We start from the raw sequence: 16,444 nt of genomic DNA on the forward strand, positions 1-16,444 counted from the left end.
GGGCGAGGGTGGACAAAGACGGGAATTGGGGGTCGGGATTTGGTTGGAGAAGCGTGGGCTGCGTGGTGTCCAGCCTGCAGCGTGTCGTTCCAAGGTTGGGCAGTCGACGCAGCTTTTTTAGTGAGTTGAGGGGAACAAGTCGGTGTTTGGGCTGGAGCCAGGGGCTCGACTGGGCTGGCTGGACTGGCTGGCTGCCCTTCTCTAGCGGGTACCTAGTTGAGGTGTGAACTGGCATTTCCATGATGGCATTGCATTGCGTCTCCAGCCCGGTTTATGCACCATCCGGGTTACTCTGTTTGCTCCTTTCTTTCTTTTACTCATCCCCCGACTACTCTATTACTGTCTAGGTAACTATCCTCGCCTCACCCGTGATATCAGCGTCCGTGACAGTCAAGATGGATGGTAGCTTTTTGCTGTTGGTCCCCGCTCTGGCCAATGTCAATTCCGGGGGGAGGGGGGCTGGGCGATGTCTGGGCAGACAGCGGCGACCCACTCAGCACTTCCATGTTCATCAACCCACCCTCACCTCGAAAAGCAACCCTCGCGAGTGGTATTAACAAACGGCTCAGCCTGATGGTACCGGTTGCTCGCTCACCGTCAACCTAATTCACCTCAGCAGTTTGGTTTGCAGGGCTGACTTTCAGGTTGCCCGACCGGCCCTGATTGGCGAGATCAAAGATGGGATGGTGTGTGTGCTGCACCAACAGCTCGTTTGGGAACTCTCATAGCAAGCAGCCTTCCGCCGACCGGCTCTTGTCCAGTAGTCTGTCTCCAACGGGTCACCAGCAAAAGCGAGACCCCGTCGGCCTGCTCAAGGAACGTATGCCAACGGTGGTACCACTCGAGTCGTTGTTCTCGAAGCCTTTGCGGGTCATCGCTGGTCAGGAGCACAAGGCCGGGGGCAGCCTTTCCAACTGGTTATGCGTCGTCGGGGCAAAGGACGTATGCACACCAGCTGCGGTGGCGCCAGCAGACCAAAACCAATATGCGGGGGACGCAATTCTTCTCCTGTCCTATCGGGTCCGTCGTCAGCTTCTTCTGCACGTGTTCGGCGACCCGAATCGGCCGGTTGGGCCTTTTATTGAGCAGCAAGGCCTACAGGTGAAACCTAGAAATCACTCGGGTCTAATAAGATGCAGGTCCTCCGTCGGGGATTCTTCAATTTTCGTGTGGATAACACAAGGTGACACGGGCCTTGCAAGGAGTCCTCGAAGGCCCTGAGCACAGCAGGATGCCCGCTTGAGATGATATCATGAGGCCGATCATTTCAAGCGAGCCACCCGTTATCAATCAAAGTCTGTGGGGGTCACGATAATATGTTCGATGTTTCAGTCTGTCGCGGTGACGTTGTTCAAAAAGTCCTATATTGAACCCTCGATATGAGTTAGAGCGATCTGCCGATCTCACGCTATGCCGATAATGGTACAGCAGTGCTCGATGGCTCATGCTGTGGCTGGTGTCAGAGATTCTCAAAGACTTCTCACAAGTACTGTAAGACGGCCAGACCATTATCCCGCACCGAAAGACTCAAAAGAACTTGGTGATTTGGCTTCCAGAAAACCAAAAAATACAGGAGATTAGTGTTCCACTGGAATCCAAGAGGTCGGATGCGCTAAACCCCCGCGTTCTGGAGTTGGTAAATGCCCCACAATCTCTATTCGAGAGCTCCCACCGCCTTCCATATTTGGCCCTCTGTCATTTTGAAGTCAGCCTAGAGCAACGGCCAGCATGTGCTCATTCGCAGTCGAATTATTGCCAGTCTCCAAGCACCATCGAATCCTTCAGCATTCAACATTCGGCAGCCATTGACCATCACAACACACAGCATTGCGACAGTCAACCCCATTTAACGATAATCGAGGATCACCATCCCCATGTCCTACAAGCGTTCGCGCGCCGCTTACGAAGCCGACCTCACCACCCAGCAATCCCCATACGTCTTCTTTGGGACTCCGCTCCCACCACTTGATCCCGATGTGCGAGACGACGGCTCCTACGTGCCAATATGGAAGCAGGAGGTGAGGGATGAGCGCGGGCGCAAGAGGCTTCATGGCGCCTTCACCGGAGGCTTCAGTGCAGGGTAAGCGTCCAGCCCTTACCCAGTTCCCTTATGCCCAACAGGCACCGACCATCTTCTCAGATATTTCAATACAGTTGGCTCCAAAGAAGGGTGGATGCCCTCGACATTTGTATCTTCACGTACGAACCGCCGGAAAGATGACCCGAAATCCGCTCAACAACGTCCCGAGGACTTCATGGACGAAGAAGATCTTGCCGATGCCGAAGAGGATCGGAGAATACAAACCAAAGCAGCCTTTGCTGGCCTGGGCTCCACCAAAAATGACGCGTCAAGAGCCACAGGGCTTATGGGCCTGTTCCGAGCTACCGGGGAGACAATGGGCGAAAAGCTACTGAAGAAAATGGGCTGGAAAGAAGGGCAAGGCATAGGTCCCAAGATCAGAAGGAAAGCTCGCCTCGAGCTTCGTAGCGATTCGAGCGGCCCTGGAGAGACATATTTGTTTGCTCCTGAGAATGTGCCGATGATCTCCTTTGTGCGCAAAACAGACCACAAGGGATTAGGTTATGGAGGCCATGCTAGACTGACACCTATTGGATCTTCCAACAAAAACAACGGCGCCAGTCATTCAGATGACGAGGATGACGACGAAACTATGGGTGGCTTTGGAAAGCCTCGATATACACTGCCGACAGACCGCAAGAAGAAGAAGGACAACAAGCCGCGAGGTGGCATTGGCATAGGTATCCTGAACGACACGGGCTCTGATGATGAGGATCCCTACGAGATTGGGCCCAAGATATCCTACAACCGAGTGGTAGGGGGTGATAAAAAGAAGAAAAAGGCGACGACCACGATCAATCCTGCTGTCAAAGCGCCCCTGTTTAGGCCGTCGAAAAAGACAGCCCTAGAGAAAATCGCTCTAGGTGTGCGAAAATGTCACGATGGACGACTGCCCCTCGATGGCTTTGTGTTTGGCAAGGAACCAGATGCGCTGACCTCGGCTATCAGCAGCGAAGGCAAGTACCCGCCTCCTCAGGTTCCGCCAGGCTGGGTCTCTTCGAAGAAACCCAAATCCCCAGCGGGCGGTCCGGCGGAATTTGTATCAGCAGCAGATGCCGCAAAGGCCTCGACGCTTGATCCAAAGTCCCGCGCAGCCATTCTCGGAGAGAAACAACTACCTGGAAAGTCAGTTTTCGACTTCTTGTCTCCTGCCGCTCGAGAACGGCTGGTTGCTGCTACTGGCCGAGCCGATCTCCCTCAAGCCAAGGGCGAAGTCCCAGCGGAATATGCGCTGAGTGAAGAGGAGCGTATGAACGAGTTGCTGAGTCGCGTTCCGAAACTCGACAAGGAGACAGCTGTCGCTGCTATTTCCAGGGGAGTCAGCAGTGGAGCGCCATATGCGGACGACGAGAAGAAACGAGCGAGATACATTGCTTTCCTCGAGTATCAGGCTGGATTCAAACCCACCCCAGGAACCCAGCCTCCAAAAATGAACAGCGAGGACTGGCTGAGAGAGCTGACCGAGTTTTACAACTGCGCTCGAATCTTCAAGCCGATGACTGGCTTCATGGCCAGCAGATTTACCACATCTTCAACAACGAAACGAGGCAGCAGAGGTGAGGCTGGTCAGAAGGATATCCTCTCCAAGCCTCCGCCAAAGCCCCAGGACCCTTCCGAGGAAGCAGCGAAGCTTGGTATGTTTGGACCCATGACGAGGTCTGTTACCGACTTTTATCCTACACGCCTTCTGTGTAAGAGATTCAACGTCAGACCACCGGAGCATGTCCAGCCAGATGAGGAGCATTCCACCAAACAGGCTCCTGGCGGCTCGTCAAGGTTTGATGTATATCCCGATCAACCGGTCTTTAGGCCTGAGATTTTGACAACAGGTGGTGGTGTGGGGATAAGTCGAGAGAGTTCCAATGGTGAGGGCTCTGGCAAGTCAACTCCTGCTCCTGAGCCAGCGATGGTAATAGATCCCAGCAGAAATGAAGCGCTGGAAGGGAAAAGGGCAGGAGAGGATGTGTTCAAGGCCATCTTTGGTGACAGTGATGAAGACGATGACTAGATAGACCTATTACTATTAATCTTGTACGTTATATGTTCCACTATGGACTGAAGCTATCCAGCATTCACAGTGATCCTGGTCCAATATGGAACGTCGCCTGTGTTGAGGTGATCAGATATGCAAATTGATTGGTCAGTGCTGGTGGGCGGCTATGGGCCCCACCTGCAGCGTGAATGCTCAATGCAGTCGCCAGGAAATTTGTTAGCAGCAATTTAGGGGCCCCAGCGGCCTAATGTTGGGAATCCCTGACATGGAACGGGGGACCTTCAGCTACCAAACGACCTTTTTTACTTTGTTCTATACTTCGAAGAGAAACAATTATTCTGCTGATCCATTGTATTGATCTCTCCTATGAGTCGTCCTTCTCGTCTGCTTGTTAGATAAGACTTTCGGCTGGTTTCTTAAGCTACACAGTTGCGGGCCATCAATCTGGGCATACCATCCATTCAATTTCCAGCATTCATCCGCCCATCTCTCCTGAGCAAGGCGACCAGGTACCCCAACCGAACCACTGCTACCTCCCGACGACAGAACTCCATCAAGGTCGCGCCCACACATCCCCAGGGACCTCACCTTGCACCGTGTCAAGACATAGAGCCGCGCGAGCGCAGCACAAATACCCCACAGTCATATCCAAGAGGCCAGCAAACACCACGGCAGTGACACGAGACCGCCCCGTCAACACCAACACTAGCACCACCTCGTCCGACTCACGGCCGTCCAGCCGCTCACCCACCCAACCGTCGCCAGCAATTGACAAGCTATCCGACGCCGTGGCTGACCCAGACTTGGTTTGCTTCACCGACGAAGTCAACGTTGAACTCCTCCACCACCGACAGGCACCCGACGAAGCTTTAGCATCAGGCCAACGGTCGCCGCCACCCCAGTACCCAGCTTCAGAGGCTTCGGCCAGCGGCTCCAACTTTCGACCGCCACCTTCGTTCCAGTCCCTCTTTGCGCTTCCCAACCCCGAGGCGGCAAACCACAAGGAGTCCGCCCCCGACAGCGACGAAGAGGAAGCCAATCCCAGCACTGCCGCCGCCCCAGCGTATGCGCCGCCCGACAACCAGGTAGCTCAATCATCCCACAGCAGCGCGTCCGCCGCCTCTCGCTTCCAAGACGAAACCAAACGCGCGCTCCCACGGGACAGCAAAGGCGAATCTTCGCGCAGCAAGGAGGAAGAAGCAGAACCACCACCAGCCTATTCGGAGGGATACAGTCCTCTCCACTCTTTTACCTACCTCATGGCTGCCGCAGGAGGAGAGTCGAGTATTATTACTCAGGTCCAGCAAGGGGGGCCGCCGATTAATACCCTGTCAGGTTGGTGTTTTGGGGGTTGAGAAAATGAGATGGAACATGAAGGCTGACATGGGATTGTAGACATCAATGCCGATGAGACGATAACGATGGACCTGCGGTGAGATTGATCACGGTCATTGGGGGTGATGGGCATCGAATACTAACTTTTGCGAAGGGGCACCCGCTTCACGCTGTCCCGAGATGAGCTCTTGACGTTACCTGAATTCGTCCTGCTCTCGCTTTTCCCCAATGGCCTCTTCCCGGAAGGGCACATGGGCGGCGGCTTCCAAGACGGCGACGCCGTTCAAGTTGATGTGGGTACCACCGATTCCAATTATTACTACGGGAACGACGAGGGCTATTATGGCAACGGTGCTGGTGTTGTTGGTGATGATGGCGGTGATGGAGATGGCGCTCTCTCCAATCCGATATATCAACAGCAACCACCGCCGGGTCAAGGAAATGCATACGACGAGGACGACGATCACATAGGCGCATCCGCTCCCCGTGCCGCAGTCACAGTCGTCGCAACCCCCACCAGCCAGAATGCCTCTCACATCCGCAGTGTCCTCCGCAATCTAGAAATATACATAGCTGACCATTACACTCACACACAGTACGACCCGGCTTCCCTGCAGTACATGCTTGACTTTTTCCGGGGTGTCGCTTCTTCGATTCCTGCCACCACCAGCGAAGACGGCAGCGATGTGGTGGGTGTTGATCCTGCTGCGCGAGAGCAGAGGGACGACAGCAGCAGGCGCGCGGGCATTATTGTCTTGAGGGAGGATCTTGACTTTTATGCGATCCCGCACAAGCAGGACATCGGCCAGGAAGAGATGATGGATGTCAAGAGGGCGGCGGCGAAGAAGTTGCTGGAGCAGGGGGGGATCTTTAGCGGGTTGAAGAAGAGTGATGAGCCGGGGACGACGGAGGCGCATTTGATTGAGATGTTGACTGCCGGGTGTGTTTCCCCCCCCCCCTTGATATGCGATCAAGAAATTATGCTAATGATGAGGTACAGTGGTTTTAACCATGATGATCACTGGGGTCATCGGGCTGGCGAGCCCAACAAGGCGGTCATCTGCAGCTTGGCGCTTGCGAGGCTGAGGTCGGATATCAGGGGGAACGAGATGGGGAATAATGCTGTGGGGATGGCGCAGAAGCTGCTGCTTTTCTGGCGGAAGCCGGCGAGGAGGTGCTGGTGGGAGGGGGTTGAGCTGGAGGGGGTGGAGGGGGTGCCGCAGGGGCAGAAGTTGAAGGTTTGGATTCGGAGAGTTTGGACTTTGGAGATGAGTGTAATTGGGTTGCGTTGAGGCCCGGGTGTATGAGGAGGGGGTGTTTCGCCCAGTAAACTGATGAGAGGCAGAGAGGGATGAGGAGATGATTCTGTTAAAAACTTGCTGACACATGGGTTGGGTTTGGTTATTCTCTTGAGGAGTGTAGGTTGCGGTGTTGCTGTGTGGTGTTTTCTGTTTTCTTTCTCTTTTTTTTGTAATGAAGTTTGCTGTTGGTTTTTATTTTACTTTTTCTTCGTTCTTTTTCCCAGATTCGAAACAGCACACACACACAATTGTTTTTTTTTTTTTTTCCTTTTTATATCCCGAATGCGAAAATGGGAGGTATACCTAGGTAGTTTGGGGGGAGGATGGGGTGAGTACTATAAAGCGAGAAAAAGATAGTGTATTTTTTGGTAATAATATCTATGATAGGGCAATGCTTTTGGGGATTATGGTGAGTGGTGAAGGGGAGGTAAGCGGATGAAGCACCCGGATGGAAGGACAGAGGATGTCCGAGTTGTTTCCGGTGATACAACAACCCTCGGCATGCGGCATCGGGACGGTGCTGTTTGTTCGGGTTGCCTAATATCCCAACGGCTCAAACTTGTTCCTGTGTCGTCGGTATTCTCGCTATAGAATTTCTCTATCAAGAAGAGGGGAACTTGTTGATAGGATTGGGCACCTTCCTGTATGGGATAGGGTGACACTTGGAGTTGCTTGTGCTCCACTCACTTACACGTTTGACTTACTTCTTGATATTGACAGATAACCCATCACATCTTTCCAACCTACACTGTCTCTCACCAACCTTGACCCTTCTTTCATGTCACTGTCATTCTGCACCTCCCCAACAGCAAGTTTCCGTTTTCCAACTCATCTCCTGTGTGTTGTCCAAGACCACGATGGCGGAAGCAACCGTCCCACCACCACCGCCACCCGGCCTCTGGGTCCCCTCGATAACAATCTTCACCAACGACGACACCCTCGACCTAGAGTCCCAATCCCTTTATTTCCAATACCTCACCTCTTCCCACGTCGGCCTCACAGGCCTTTTAGTCCTCGGCACAAACGCCGAGCCGTTCCTCCTCACCCGGGAGGAACGCTCCCAGCTGTTGCACCTCGCAAAGAGTGTCTGCCCCCCGGGATTCCCCATCATGGCTGGCGTTTCCGGCCACAGTCTAGCTCAGGTAAAGGAGTATATCTCCGACGCTCAGGACGCAGGGGCAGATTACGTGCTGGTCTTGCCGTGTGCGTATTTTGGGGCGAAGCCAGCTGTTGTGGAAGGGTTTTTCAAAGAGGTGGGGGAGTATGTGAGGACACTAGGAAGGGAAAGGGGGAGGGAGATGGGGGTTGTGGTGTATAACTTTCCCGGGGTGACGAATGGGGTTGATATGGACTCTGGGATGATATCACGGGTTGTGAGGGAGAGTGGGAATGTGGTGGGGGTTAAGTTGACTTGTGGGAGTGTGGCTAAGGTGACGAGGTTGGCGGCGGAGTTTGGGAGGGATAGGTTTAGTGTTTTTGGGGGGCAGAGTGATTTTTTGATTGGGGGACTCAGTGTGGGAAGTGCGGGGTGCATTGCTGCGTTTGGGAATGTTTTTCCCAAGGTTATTGGACGGGTTTATAGGTTGTGGAAGGAGGGGAGGGGAGAGGAGGCGTTGGTGTTGCATAGGAGGGCGGCGTTGGGGGAGCAGGTGTTGAAGAGTCTAGGGGTTGCGGGGACGAAGCTGGCGGCGGGGATGTTTACGGGGGTGAGGGCTGGGGTTGTGCAGGAGGGCATGGAGGGGGTGGAGGAGAGGTTTAAGATGAGGGCGCCGTATGAGGCTTTGGGAAAGGGGGAGAGGGAGAGGATTTGGGAGGGGTTGAAGGGGTTGGATGAGATTGAGAAGGGGTTGTGAGACATCGAGAGATTTTGGGGTGGTGTTGAGGGTGGGTGGAGTTTGTGATGGGAAATGACCGGTACGTGGTGGGAATTTAATGCCCAGAAGAAATATAGATAAACGGTCAAATTAGCTTTACAATTGGAAGATAAGAATTGGGTCGCCTAGCTGTCGATATAGTGTGATGGATTCTGCAGACACTGGCACAAGTTCTCGGAAGGTCAAAAGGAAGCACACCCCTGTTTGATGCCAAGACAATGAAATCCAATTTTTGGTGGGCCAGCCCAAACTCCCCCGCATGCTACCCCGCGGCATTGGCTTAACACCGAGTTTGACAGCCCGGGCAGTCCCTTCCTCTGCTGTCTTTGATCTCTTGCGACTCCAAGTCCTGATTTTATTCATCTCATCTATGTTCTAATCATGTTTCACTATTCAACGTCACATGCTCCAGTTGGGCATGTAGTGCTGACCGCAACTCTGGTAGAGTCAAATCGAGATGATGCGTCGAGTCTCGGAGGTTGCAGGGCCACCTAGGAAATGAGGTTATCATGAGCCTAGCAGGAATGGATCTTCGAGGCCAGGAGATAAATAAAAGGTACAGGCGGGATAGATCCCACTCCAGCAGCTGAGCAACCACCAAGCACCCGATGACATCAGAGCTATAGACCGACTTCTTGTTCATTGTCTTGTCGTCTGAAGAATAATCTAGCTACCCCAGGAACCCACACTAATTCCACTACTAGCATGGGCCGACTAGAGGTCGTATCAGCTATTCTAGAACTGGGCTTTCGTAAAGAATCACATACTGGCTTGTGGCATAAAGGAGAAGCTGAAGAAATAGCTGTCGGAGGCCGTGAGGACAAGTTGTGGTCAACTCGGCTATGCGGCAGCTTCCCTCGATGACATGAGAGGCAAGACGTGGAAAGACACTCTGGGCAACAACAAACGTTTATAAGATCCCAAGACTCTGGGCATTCGTGGCAGACGGGATCTTTTCCAGTCACATCCTTTCATCATGCACGAGAAAAGAGGGGAGCGTAAGGCGCCATGAGGTTTCAACCAACAATGCTGTCCTTGGCAGGTAATCCATATCTTTTATGGGCAAGGTGGCTGACGACGACAGCATACATCCACCAAGACAAACACAGCTTGGCTTCCACTGCCTTTGTGTTTGTATTGCTACCTGGAATAAGTATAATAAGCACTAGCTGAACAAGGCTGGAACTATGGATCTTGTATCTTTGTTGCTCCCCCACGCTCTTGCTTTTCTGCAATCGAGCCTCAAGTGATAGCCTCACTCACTTGCAATGCGTTTCCAATCCACCACTGCAGCCTTGCTGCTGCTGGGCGGTGTTCAAGCGCAAACTACGCTGCCACCTCCGCCGACTGAAACGTCATCGTCGGAGACATGCGCCATCAACTTGACGCCGAGTTATGATGTTACCATAGCAAAGGGCTGGACGGCGCATCTGCTTGCTCGAAACCTCGGCTTCGCCCGTAGCATCAAGCTTGATGGCAGAGGCGGTCTCCTCGTTGTTTCTGCCCAAAGCGGCATCGTCCACCTCAACGTCACCGACAGAGCAAGCACCTGCCCCTACGTAATCAACAACATCACTGTCATCGAAGACGAACGAGTAAGCCCCCTTATCTTTCCCATTCCATCCTCACCATCACTAACAGCCCCTCCAGCTCAACCATGGCATTGAACTCTCCCCCTCAGGCCGCACCCTTTACGCCTCCTCCCGCGAAAGCGTCTGGGCATGGGACTACGACCCCTCCACCGCCTCGGTGTCCAACCGCCGCGAGATAATCACCAACATGACCAACACCGACCACGTCTCCCGCACCCTCTTCCTCTCCCCCTCCCACCCCGACCTCCTCTTAGTCTCCCGCGGCAGCGCCTCTAACATCGACCCCTTATCCATCCCCTTGGAAAACGGCATCTCCCAAATCCGCGCCTTCAACATCTCCAACCTCACCTCCACGAGCCCACCCTACAGCTACCCCTCCCAGGGCCTCCTAATCGGCTCCGGCCTGCGCAACTCAGTCGGAATAGCCGAGCACCCCATCACTGGGGGTGTATTCAGCGTGGAAAACAACATCGACCAAACCACCCGCCTCGGCACCGACATCCACAACGAAAACCCAGGCGAAGAACTCAACTTTCACGGCTTCCTCAACGGGTCCTTACCAGAAAACCGACACCACGGCTACCCGTTCTGTTTCCCGTTGTACAACAGAACCGACTTCCCCGACCTCAACACCCTGACCACGGGGGATCAGTTCTCCCTGAATCAAACCGCCGAGTTGAACGATGAGACTTGCGCACGGGAGTATGTCCCCCCGCGGCTGACATTCAAGGCGCACATGGCACCGCTGGATATCAAGTTCAACAGTGAGGGGACGAGGGCTTACGTCTCGTTTCATGGGAGCTGGAATAGGGATGAGCCGGAGGGGTATAAAGTCGCAGAGGTGGAGTGGGATGCCGGGACGGGGCAGCCAGTTCATAGCGCAAAGAGTTTGAATGCCGCGAGGGATTTATTGAATACGGGGGATGTGCACCGGTGCAGGCCGGATGGGATTTTTCTGAGGCCTGTTGGGTTGCAGGTGGATGGTCGAGGGAGGGTGTTTGTTAGCAATGATTATGGAGGGGAGGTTTGGGTTTTGGAGCAGACGGGGGATGTGGAGGAGGAAAGTTGGGAGGAGGTGAATTATGGGGGGGATGATGGCAATGATGATGGCAATGATGATGGAGAGGGGAATGGTGGTGGGAATGGTGGAACAGGAACAGATGATGAGGAGCCGGCTGAGACTTCTAATCCTGCAGTGAAGGGGGCTGGAACAGTAAGGACGGAGGGGTGGGTGGTGATGGGAATGACAATTGTGTTGTCGTTTGTGGGGGGGATCTTTGTGATTGTTGCTTAGAGGGGTGACACCCCCCCTTCTTCTCTGTTGTTGATGGTTGACATACACGACACGACGTTCCAAGCCTGACTTTTGCTGTCATCTCAAACGCACTGCCAGTAAATAATAATATTTCTAAACCACGCACCACAACGCCCGCCATAATCATTACATCTCATGCAAAATTTACTCCTCAATGGTCTTGACGCACTCCCACTCGCCCTTAAGGTTCTCCTTCCACAAGGTAACCTTGTTATCCGCCCCGCTGGCCGCAAGAACGTTCCCGCTAAGGGACCAGCTCACGCGCCAGACAGCGGCATCAAAGTTCAGGACCTTGACATTCCACTGCCCGGGGCTGGCAGAGTCACTGGTCCAGATCCGCACTGTCCTGTCCTGTGACGCAGAGGCAATATAGCTCTTCTGAAGCACCGTTGGGCTCCACGCCACATCCCTGACCCAATCGGTATGACCCGCCAAGGGCTCCCTCTCTTGCTTATAGCTGTTCGTAGCCGGGTCGTACGCCCAGATCTTGAGCTGGTTGTCGGAACCGCCAGTTACAAAGCGTCTGTTGCCGGCCGACCCTGGGCCGGGGTTGCTGCTGACGATGCTGCCGGGTGTGGTGGCAGGCGCCCAAGAAACCGAGTTGGCACCCAGACCGTGCGCGTGGAAGCTGCTGTGCTCCCAGCTGTTGTCCTTGAATTCGAGAACGCTGACGTTGCCATCGGAGGAAGCGCATGCGAGGAGGCAGCCGGCCTCGTGGGGGGACCAAGACACTATGTTCACGCTGGCCTTGTGGAGGGCAAAGTCGAAGATGCGCTGCCACGAGCCGTTTTGCTCGCGCCAGATGAGCACCTTGCCGTCGTAGCCCGCGCTCGCGAGGATGTTGCCGTACTTGGGATGCGCCCAGGACACGCACCACACTGCGCCCTCGTGCCTAACCACCACCTGTCAGCATCGGGAATTGGAAACTGCCCGTGCTCGTGACGGGAAACATACCCCTTGAGTGTCTCGATCAACCGTTGTGACTCGCCCTCAATCTCGAAGATCTTGATGGTGCGATCCGACGAGCAGGTCGCTAACCTCCGGCCGTAGTAATCCAGGACTGCATCGTGCTGCCTTGCGTGTCAAATTCCAGAATTTAGGGTAATCGGTAGAGCTAATCGAGGAATCGCGGGGTACGTACGATCATGTCATCGTGACCGGTGTTGCTGATAACCTGGGCGCCCGCTGTCTGAATAGCTCCGGCCATGGTTAGCATGTGTCCACTGGGTTGGGGTCTCTCCCTTCGCTGGCGAAGCGAACAGCAGAGGGGCGGTGGGCGGAGGAGAGGGCGGGCGAACCATTTTGTAGGTTTATTATTGCTTGTCGGGGTATTTTATTGTTCTCCCAATCAGGTATTGTTTAAATGAGAGGAATGCGGGAGGTGTTGTGGTTGTTTTGGGGTCGCAGATGGGATCGAGAGGACAGGTCGGTCGCTGGAGGCCCAGGAGCTGGTGCCCTGCGTATAGCGTAATGCTCGAACCTACCCCTGTGTCCCACTGTCCAGCTGGCAAAGAAAATCAAGGTGAGCTCGGTATGGCCTTGTTGACCTTGACTCAGCGTTGGTCTCACCGCAGCCTTGTCCCACCCGAAATACCCCACACACATCCCGGCCCAGGAATTCGCCCTCCACTCCCCGCATGCGTTCACAAGCTGACTGAGCCACCGACCTTTTTCTTCGAAGAGTTCGCAACACCACGAAACACCGACTTTGGAAGGACCAAAACACTCTTCTCATCCTCCCAGAGCCTCAGGAGAGTCTCGTGACCAAGTGGGTCCCTTTCAATGGCGGTTTGGTCAACCACAACAATAGAATAATGCCTTATTTTTCTTTTTCCTATTCATCCCAGCATCAATAGTAATAACCGCCTCTCAAAGAGAGGTTCCCTTTTTGCCTAAGACATCCAGGGACCTCGGCTTCTTTTTGTAACTTGCGAATATCCTCACCACTGCTTTTCGCCCCCCGGGTTCCCATATCACATCGTCAATTCTCCTTCTCTCTCTCTCCAAGCCAGTCGCTCTTATCCAGAACAAATCCGAGTTCCGGACCGTTCAACTCAGCGACTATTCCCTCTAGTCGTCAAGATGGCTGACTCCATGTGCGGCCCATCCAACGGGGCTAAGAACCTGCTCGCGCATACCGACCGCGATCGCACCCTGCACCAAGATCGGCTCGTGAATGCTCCTCAGGCTGGTCCCGGAGCTGTGAGTGTCTCCATCAACGGCTATCGACATTTTACTAACCATTCGACAGTCATTCCGGTCGCAGAATGCCGGTCCGAGCAACGCTGCCCAGAGAGCCTTTGAGGGTTTCCAGCAGGGTGGTCCGGTCAACGCTGGCTTTGAGAACGGCCCTCTGCTCCCTGATATGAACCCGGCTGCCCTTCATCGCCCTCCTATGGCCATGTCTCCTGCTCCGATGGCTGCTCGCCTGGCTGCAGAGCATCATGCAGCTATGCGCCTCGAGTCGCCCGCCACCGGTGGAGTCGGGAACCAAGCCTGGATCAACGAGTTTGCCAGCATGAAGATTGCGAACGGCAGTTCGGTCCAAGCTGGTCAAACCCCAGGCATGGCGATGAGCCACCCTGGTGTGCCTGTTGTTCAGCAGCCTATGATGCTCCCCACCACAGGTGTCAACAGTTTCGCCCCTTACCAAACTGGCATGGCCTTTCAGAGCTACCTACCTGCTCTCTCCGCCCCCATGACCCACAGCCAACTCCCAGGTCAAGAAGCCACCGCCGCTGCCGCTGTACAAGTCGAAAGCGCCGAGGTCAAGGACGCCTTTGCCGATCTATTCGACCAGTACGAGCAGCAAGCCGACCAGCTGACCGACTACCAGCGTCAGGAGCAGGAATTCGAGCAGGAGCAAGCCAAGTGGATGGCCGAGCATGGACCCAAAGCCCTTCCGCCTACCGATGCCGAGATGGCGGCGATCAACTCGGAGATGGAGCGGATTGCCGACGAGCAGGAGGAACACTCCCGTCGGAGGGAGAATGCGGACCTGGCTCGGGCGGCCGAGGACATCCTGAGGGCTGTTAGTGGCAACAACTCGGACAAGTTCAAGCACTCGAATTTCTTGGAGTTGATGAGACGGATTGCGGCGAGTGAGATTGTGGTGAATGAGGAGAATTTCATCGATGCGGATACGGGGGAGAAGATTGAGACGGGGGATTTGGTTGCTGAGGGGCCGGTGAATGGCGGCGGCAGCAGCGGTGACGGCAATCCTGTGAAGGGGGAGAGTGGTGCGGTGGGTGGTGGTGGTGATGCGCCGCCGCCGCCGACTGCTCCGGCGAGCGCCTGATTTCCTTTTTATTTTCGACAACAACTTTGATGATCTACTGACAACATACAACAACGTCCTGTCGACATGACCCCATGACCAACCACCACCACGACAACCCACGACCTTCTGACGACAATAGTTCTTACAGCAGTGTTATTTTACGTTTTTGCCTATGGTTTTTTTGTTGTTGTTTTTTTTACCTCTAGGCGAGTTCATGCTTTTGGCTTCTTTTTCTTTTTTTCTTTTTTCATAGTTTGTTTCCTGATATTTTTTTTCGTTCTTCAAATCAAACATTTGTATTTTTTTCTTCCTGTTTATTGTATTCGTTACGATGGGGAGATGAAGAGATGAGGAGATGAGAGGATGAGCATGTGTTGTTGATGACGATGGGGAATCATGATGATGATGATGAGCAACCAAGCAAGCATCATTACAGAAGAGCATTAGCATCGTATTGTACTAGATATTGCATTTGAGGTGGCGGCGGCGGTGATGGTGTGGTTTGATAAGTGTATGCATTAGCATGGGGAACATTGTTATGGTCGTGGGTGTGGTGGTGGTTTTGGGGTCATGGTGGTTTGGTTGTTGCTGATGGTGGTAGGATAAATGTTGTTGTTGTTGTTGTTGTTGTTGTTGTTGTTGTTGTTGTTGTTGTTGTTGTTGTTGTTGTCGACTCTCTTGACTCCTGGGTTTCTTTCTCTCTCTCGCGCGCGCGCGCATTGTGTTGTAGACGAAATGGCATGGGGGGGGGGGGGGGGGTGCATGGATTTTGGCGTTTTGTTCTCAAGAGGGAAAGAAATGAGGGCGGATTGTGAACCTGGACTACTTACAGGATAAAGGGATAGATGATAGGCTTCATGGCCGACTGAATATCACACTTTTCGAAACCTTTTCGAACTCCCATGTGCCGTGAAAACAATGACAGAGAATGGGATTCACAACTGCTCTTTTGTTTGAGGCCCCACCTGCAGCCCAACATCTCTGTGGTGGAGACCCTCTCCCCTTTCCATCAACACTTGCTCCTGTCTCACCTCACCACCACTCACTACCTACCAAAAATGGAATCTCTATCAGGTCAAACACTCCTCCTCCCTCCCACAACCCACTTCCTCCGCACCTGGAAATCATCATCACCTCCCCAATTCCCTCCTCCCGCCCCTCACCCCTTGCACAACCGCCTGACAGAGGAAGTCATAAACCCCATCCTTTCCTCCCTCATCCCCCAGCCAAAAGCGCTGCAAAAGGCTATCGAGTATGACACCGCTTTGTTGGTCTGTGGGCTGTACCCTTCTCTTGCGGCCGGATCCGAAGATTTTGAAAAGCTGAAAACTGTGGCCGTGTGGGTGGTGTGGATTGTGCTTTGGGATGATGCTATTGATTCTGACTCTTCTGGGGGTATAAACGCGAGGGAGTATGTGGAAGTGTCGAAGCGGTATGTGAGGTGGTGTTTACTTCGGGAGGGGGAGGAGGAACCGGACGCGCCGACGAAGGTTTGTGAGTTGATGAAGAGTGCTGGGGGGAGGTTGAGGGAAGCTAAAGTTCTATGGGCCAAAACCTATCCACGGATATAACTCTTCGGACCTGGGCAAAAGCAAATTCGTTTTCATCTCCTATACGATCCCCTCCTTGATCACTCACAATAGGTAGAAGACTCTAACCAACTCTAAAGGTGAA

General features: G+C 53.8%; 6 protein-coding genes across 6 annotated transcripts; 5 read left to right on the forward strand and 1 right to left on the reverse strand.

Annotated features, from left to right (window-relative positions):
• Positions 1-1,874: 1,874 nt before the first annotated feature.
• PODANS_4_7340 (uncharacterized protein) lies at positions 1,875-4,088 on the forward strand (the record flags this gene model as incomplete). The annotated part of the gene is made up of 2 exons (XM_001906066.1): positions 1,875-2,080; positions 2,141-4,088. 2 exons carry the CDS (start codon positions 1,875-1,877, stop codon positions 4,086-4,088), a joined length of 2,154 nt encoding a protein of 717 aa, XP_001906101.1.
• Positions 4,089-5,332: 1,244 nt separating this feature from the next.
• Positions 5,333-6,700, forward strand: PODANS_4_7330 (uncharacterized protein; the record flags this gene model as incomplete). Its single annotated transcript, XM_001906067.1, has 5 exons — positions 5,333-5,408; positions 5,469-5,505; positions 5,563-5,701; positions 6,005-6,348; positions 6,409-6,700. 5 exons carry the CDS (start codon positions 5,333-5,335, stop codon positions 6,698-6,700), a joined length of 888 nt encoding a protein of 295 aa, XP_001906102.1.
• Positions 6,701-7,566: 866 nt separating this feature from the next.
• PODANS_4_7320 (uncharacterized protein) lies at positions 7,567-8,562 on the forward strand (the record flags this gene model as incomplete). Its single annotated transcript, XM_001906068.1, has 1 exon — positions 7,567-8,562. The coding sequence occupies one exon, from the start codon at positions 7,567-7,569 to the stop codon at positions 8,560-8,562; it is 996 nt and encodes a 331-aa protein (XP_001906103.1).
• Positions 8,563-9,851: 1,289 nt separating this feature from the next.
• Positions 9,852-11,469, forward strand: PODANS_4_7310 (uncharacterized protein; the record flags this gene model as incomplete). Its single annotated transcript, XM_001906069.1, has 2 exons — positions 9,852-10,178; positions 10,225-11,469. The coding sequence occupies 2 exons, from the start codon at positions 9,852-9,854 to the stop codon at positions 11,467-11,469; spliced, it is 1,572 nt and encodes a 523-aa protein (XP_001906104.1).
• Positions 11,470-11,634: 165 nt separating this feature from the next.
• Positions 11,635-12,791, reverse strand: PODANS_4_7300 (uncharacterized protein; the record flags this gene model as incomplete). Its single annotated transcript, XM_001906070.1, has 4 exons — positions 11,635-12,382; positions 12,445-12,560; positions 12,632-12,679; positions 12,789-12,791. 4 exons carry the CDS (start codon positions 12,789-12,791, stop codon positions 11,635-11,637), a joined length of 915 nt encoding a protein of 304 aa, XP_001906105.1.
• A 781-nt stretch (positions 12,792-13,572) lies between these two features.
• Positions 13,573-14,788, forward strand: PODANS_4_7290 (uncharacterized protein; the record flags this gene model as incomplete). Its single annotated transcript, XM_001906071.1, has 2 exons — positions 13,573-13,692; positions 13,784-14,788. The coding sequence occupies 2 exons, from the start codon at positions 13,573-13,575 to the stop codon at positions 14,786-14,788; spliced, it is 1,125 nt and encodes a 374-aa protein (XP_001906106.1).
• Between the last annotated feature and the right edge of the window lie 1,656 nt (positions 14,789-16,444).

Source organism: Podospora anserina, chromosome 4 (assembly GCF_000226545.1).
Source record: "Podospora anserina S mat+ genomic DNA chromosome 4, supercontig 4".
NCBI lineage: Eukaryota > Fungi > Ascomycota > Sordariomycetes > Sordariales > Podosporaceae > Podospora > Podospora anserina.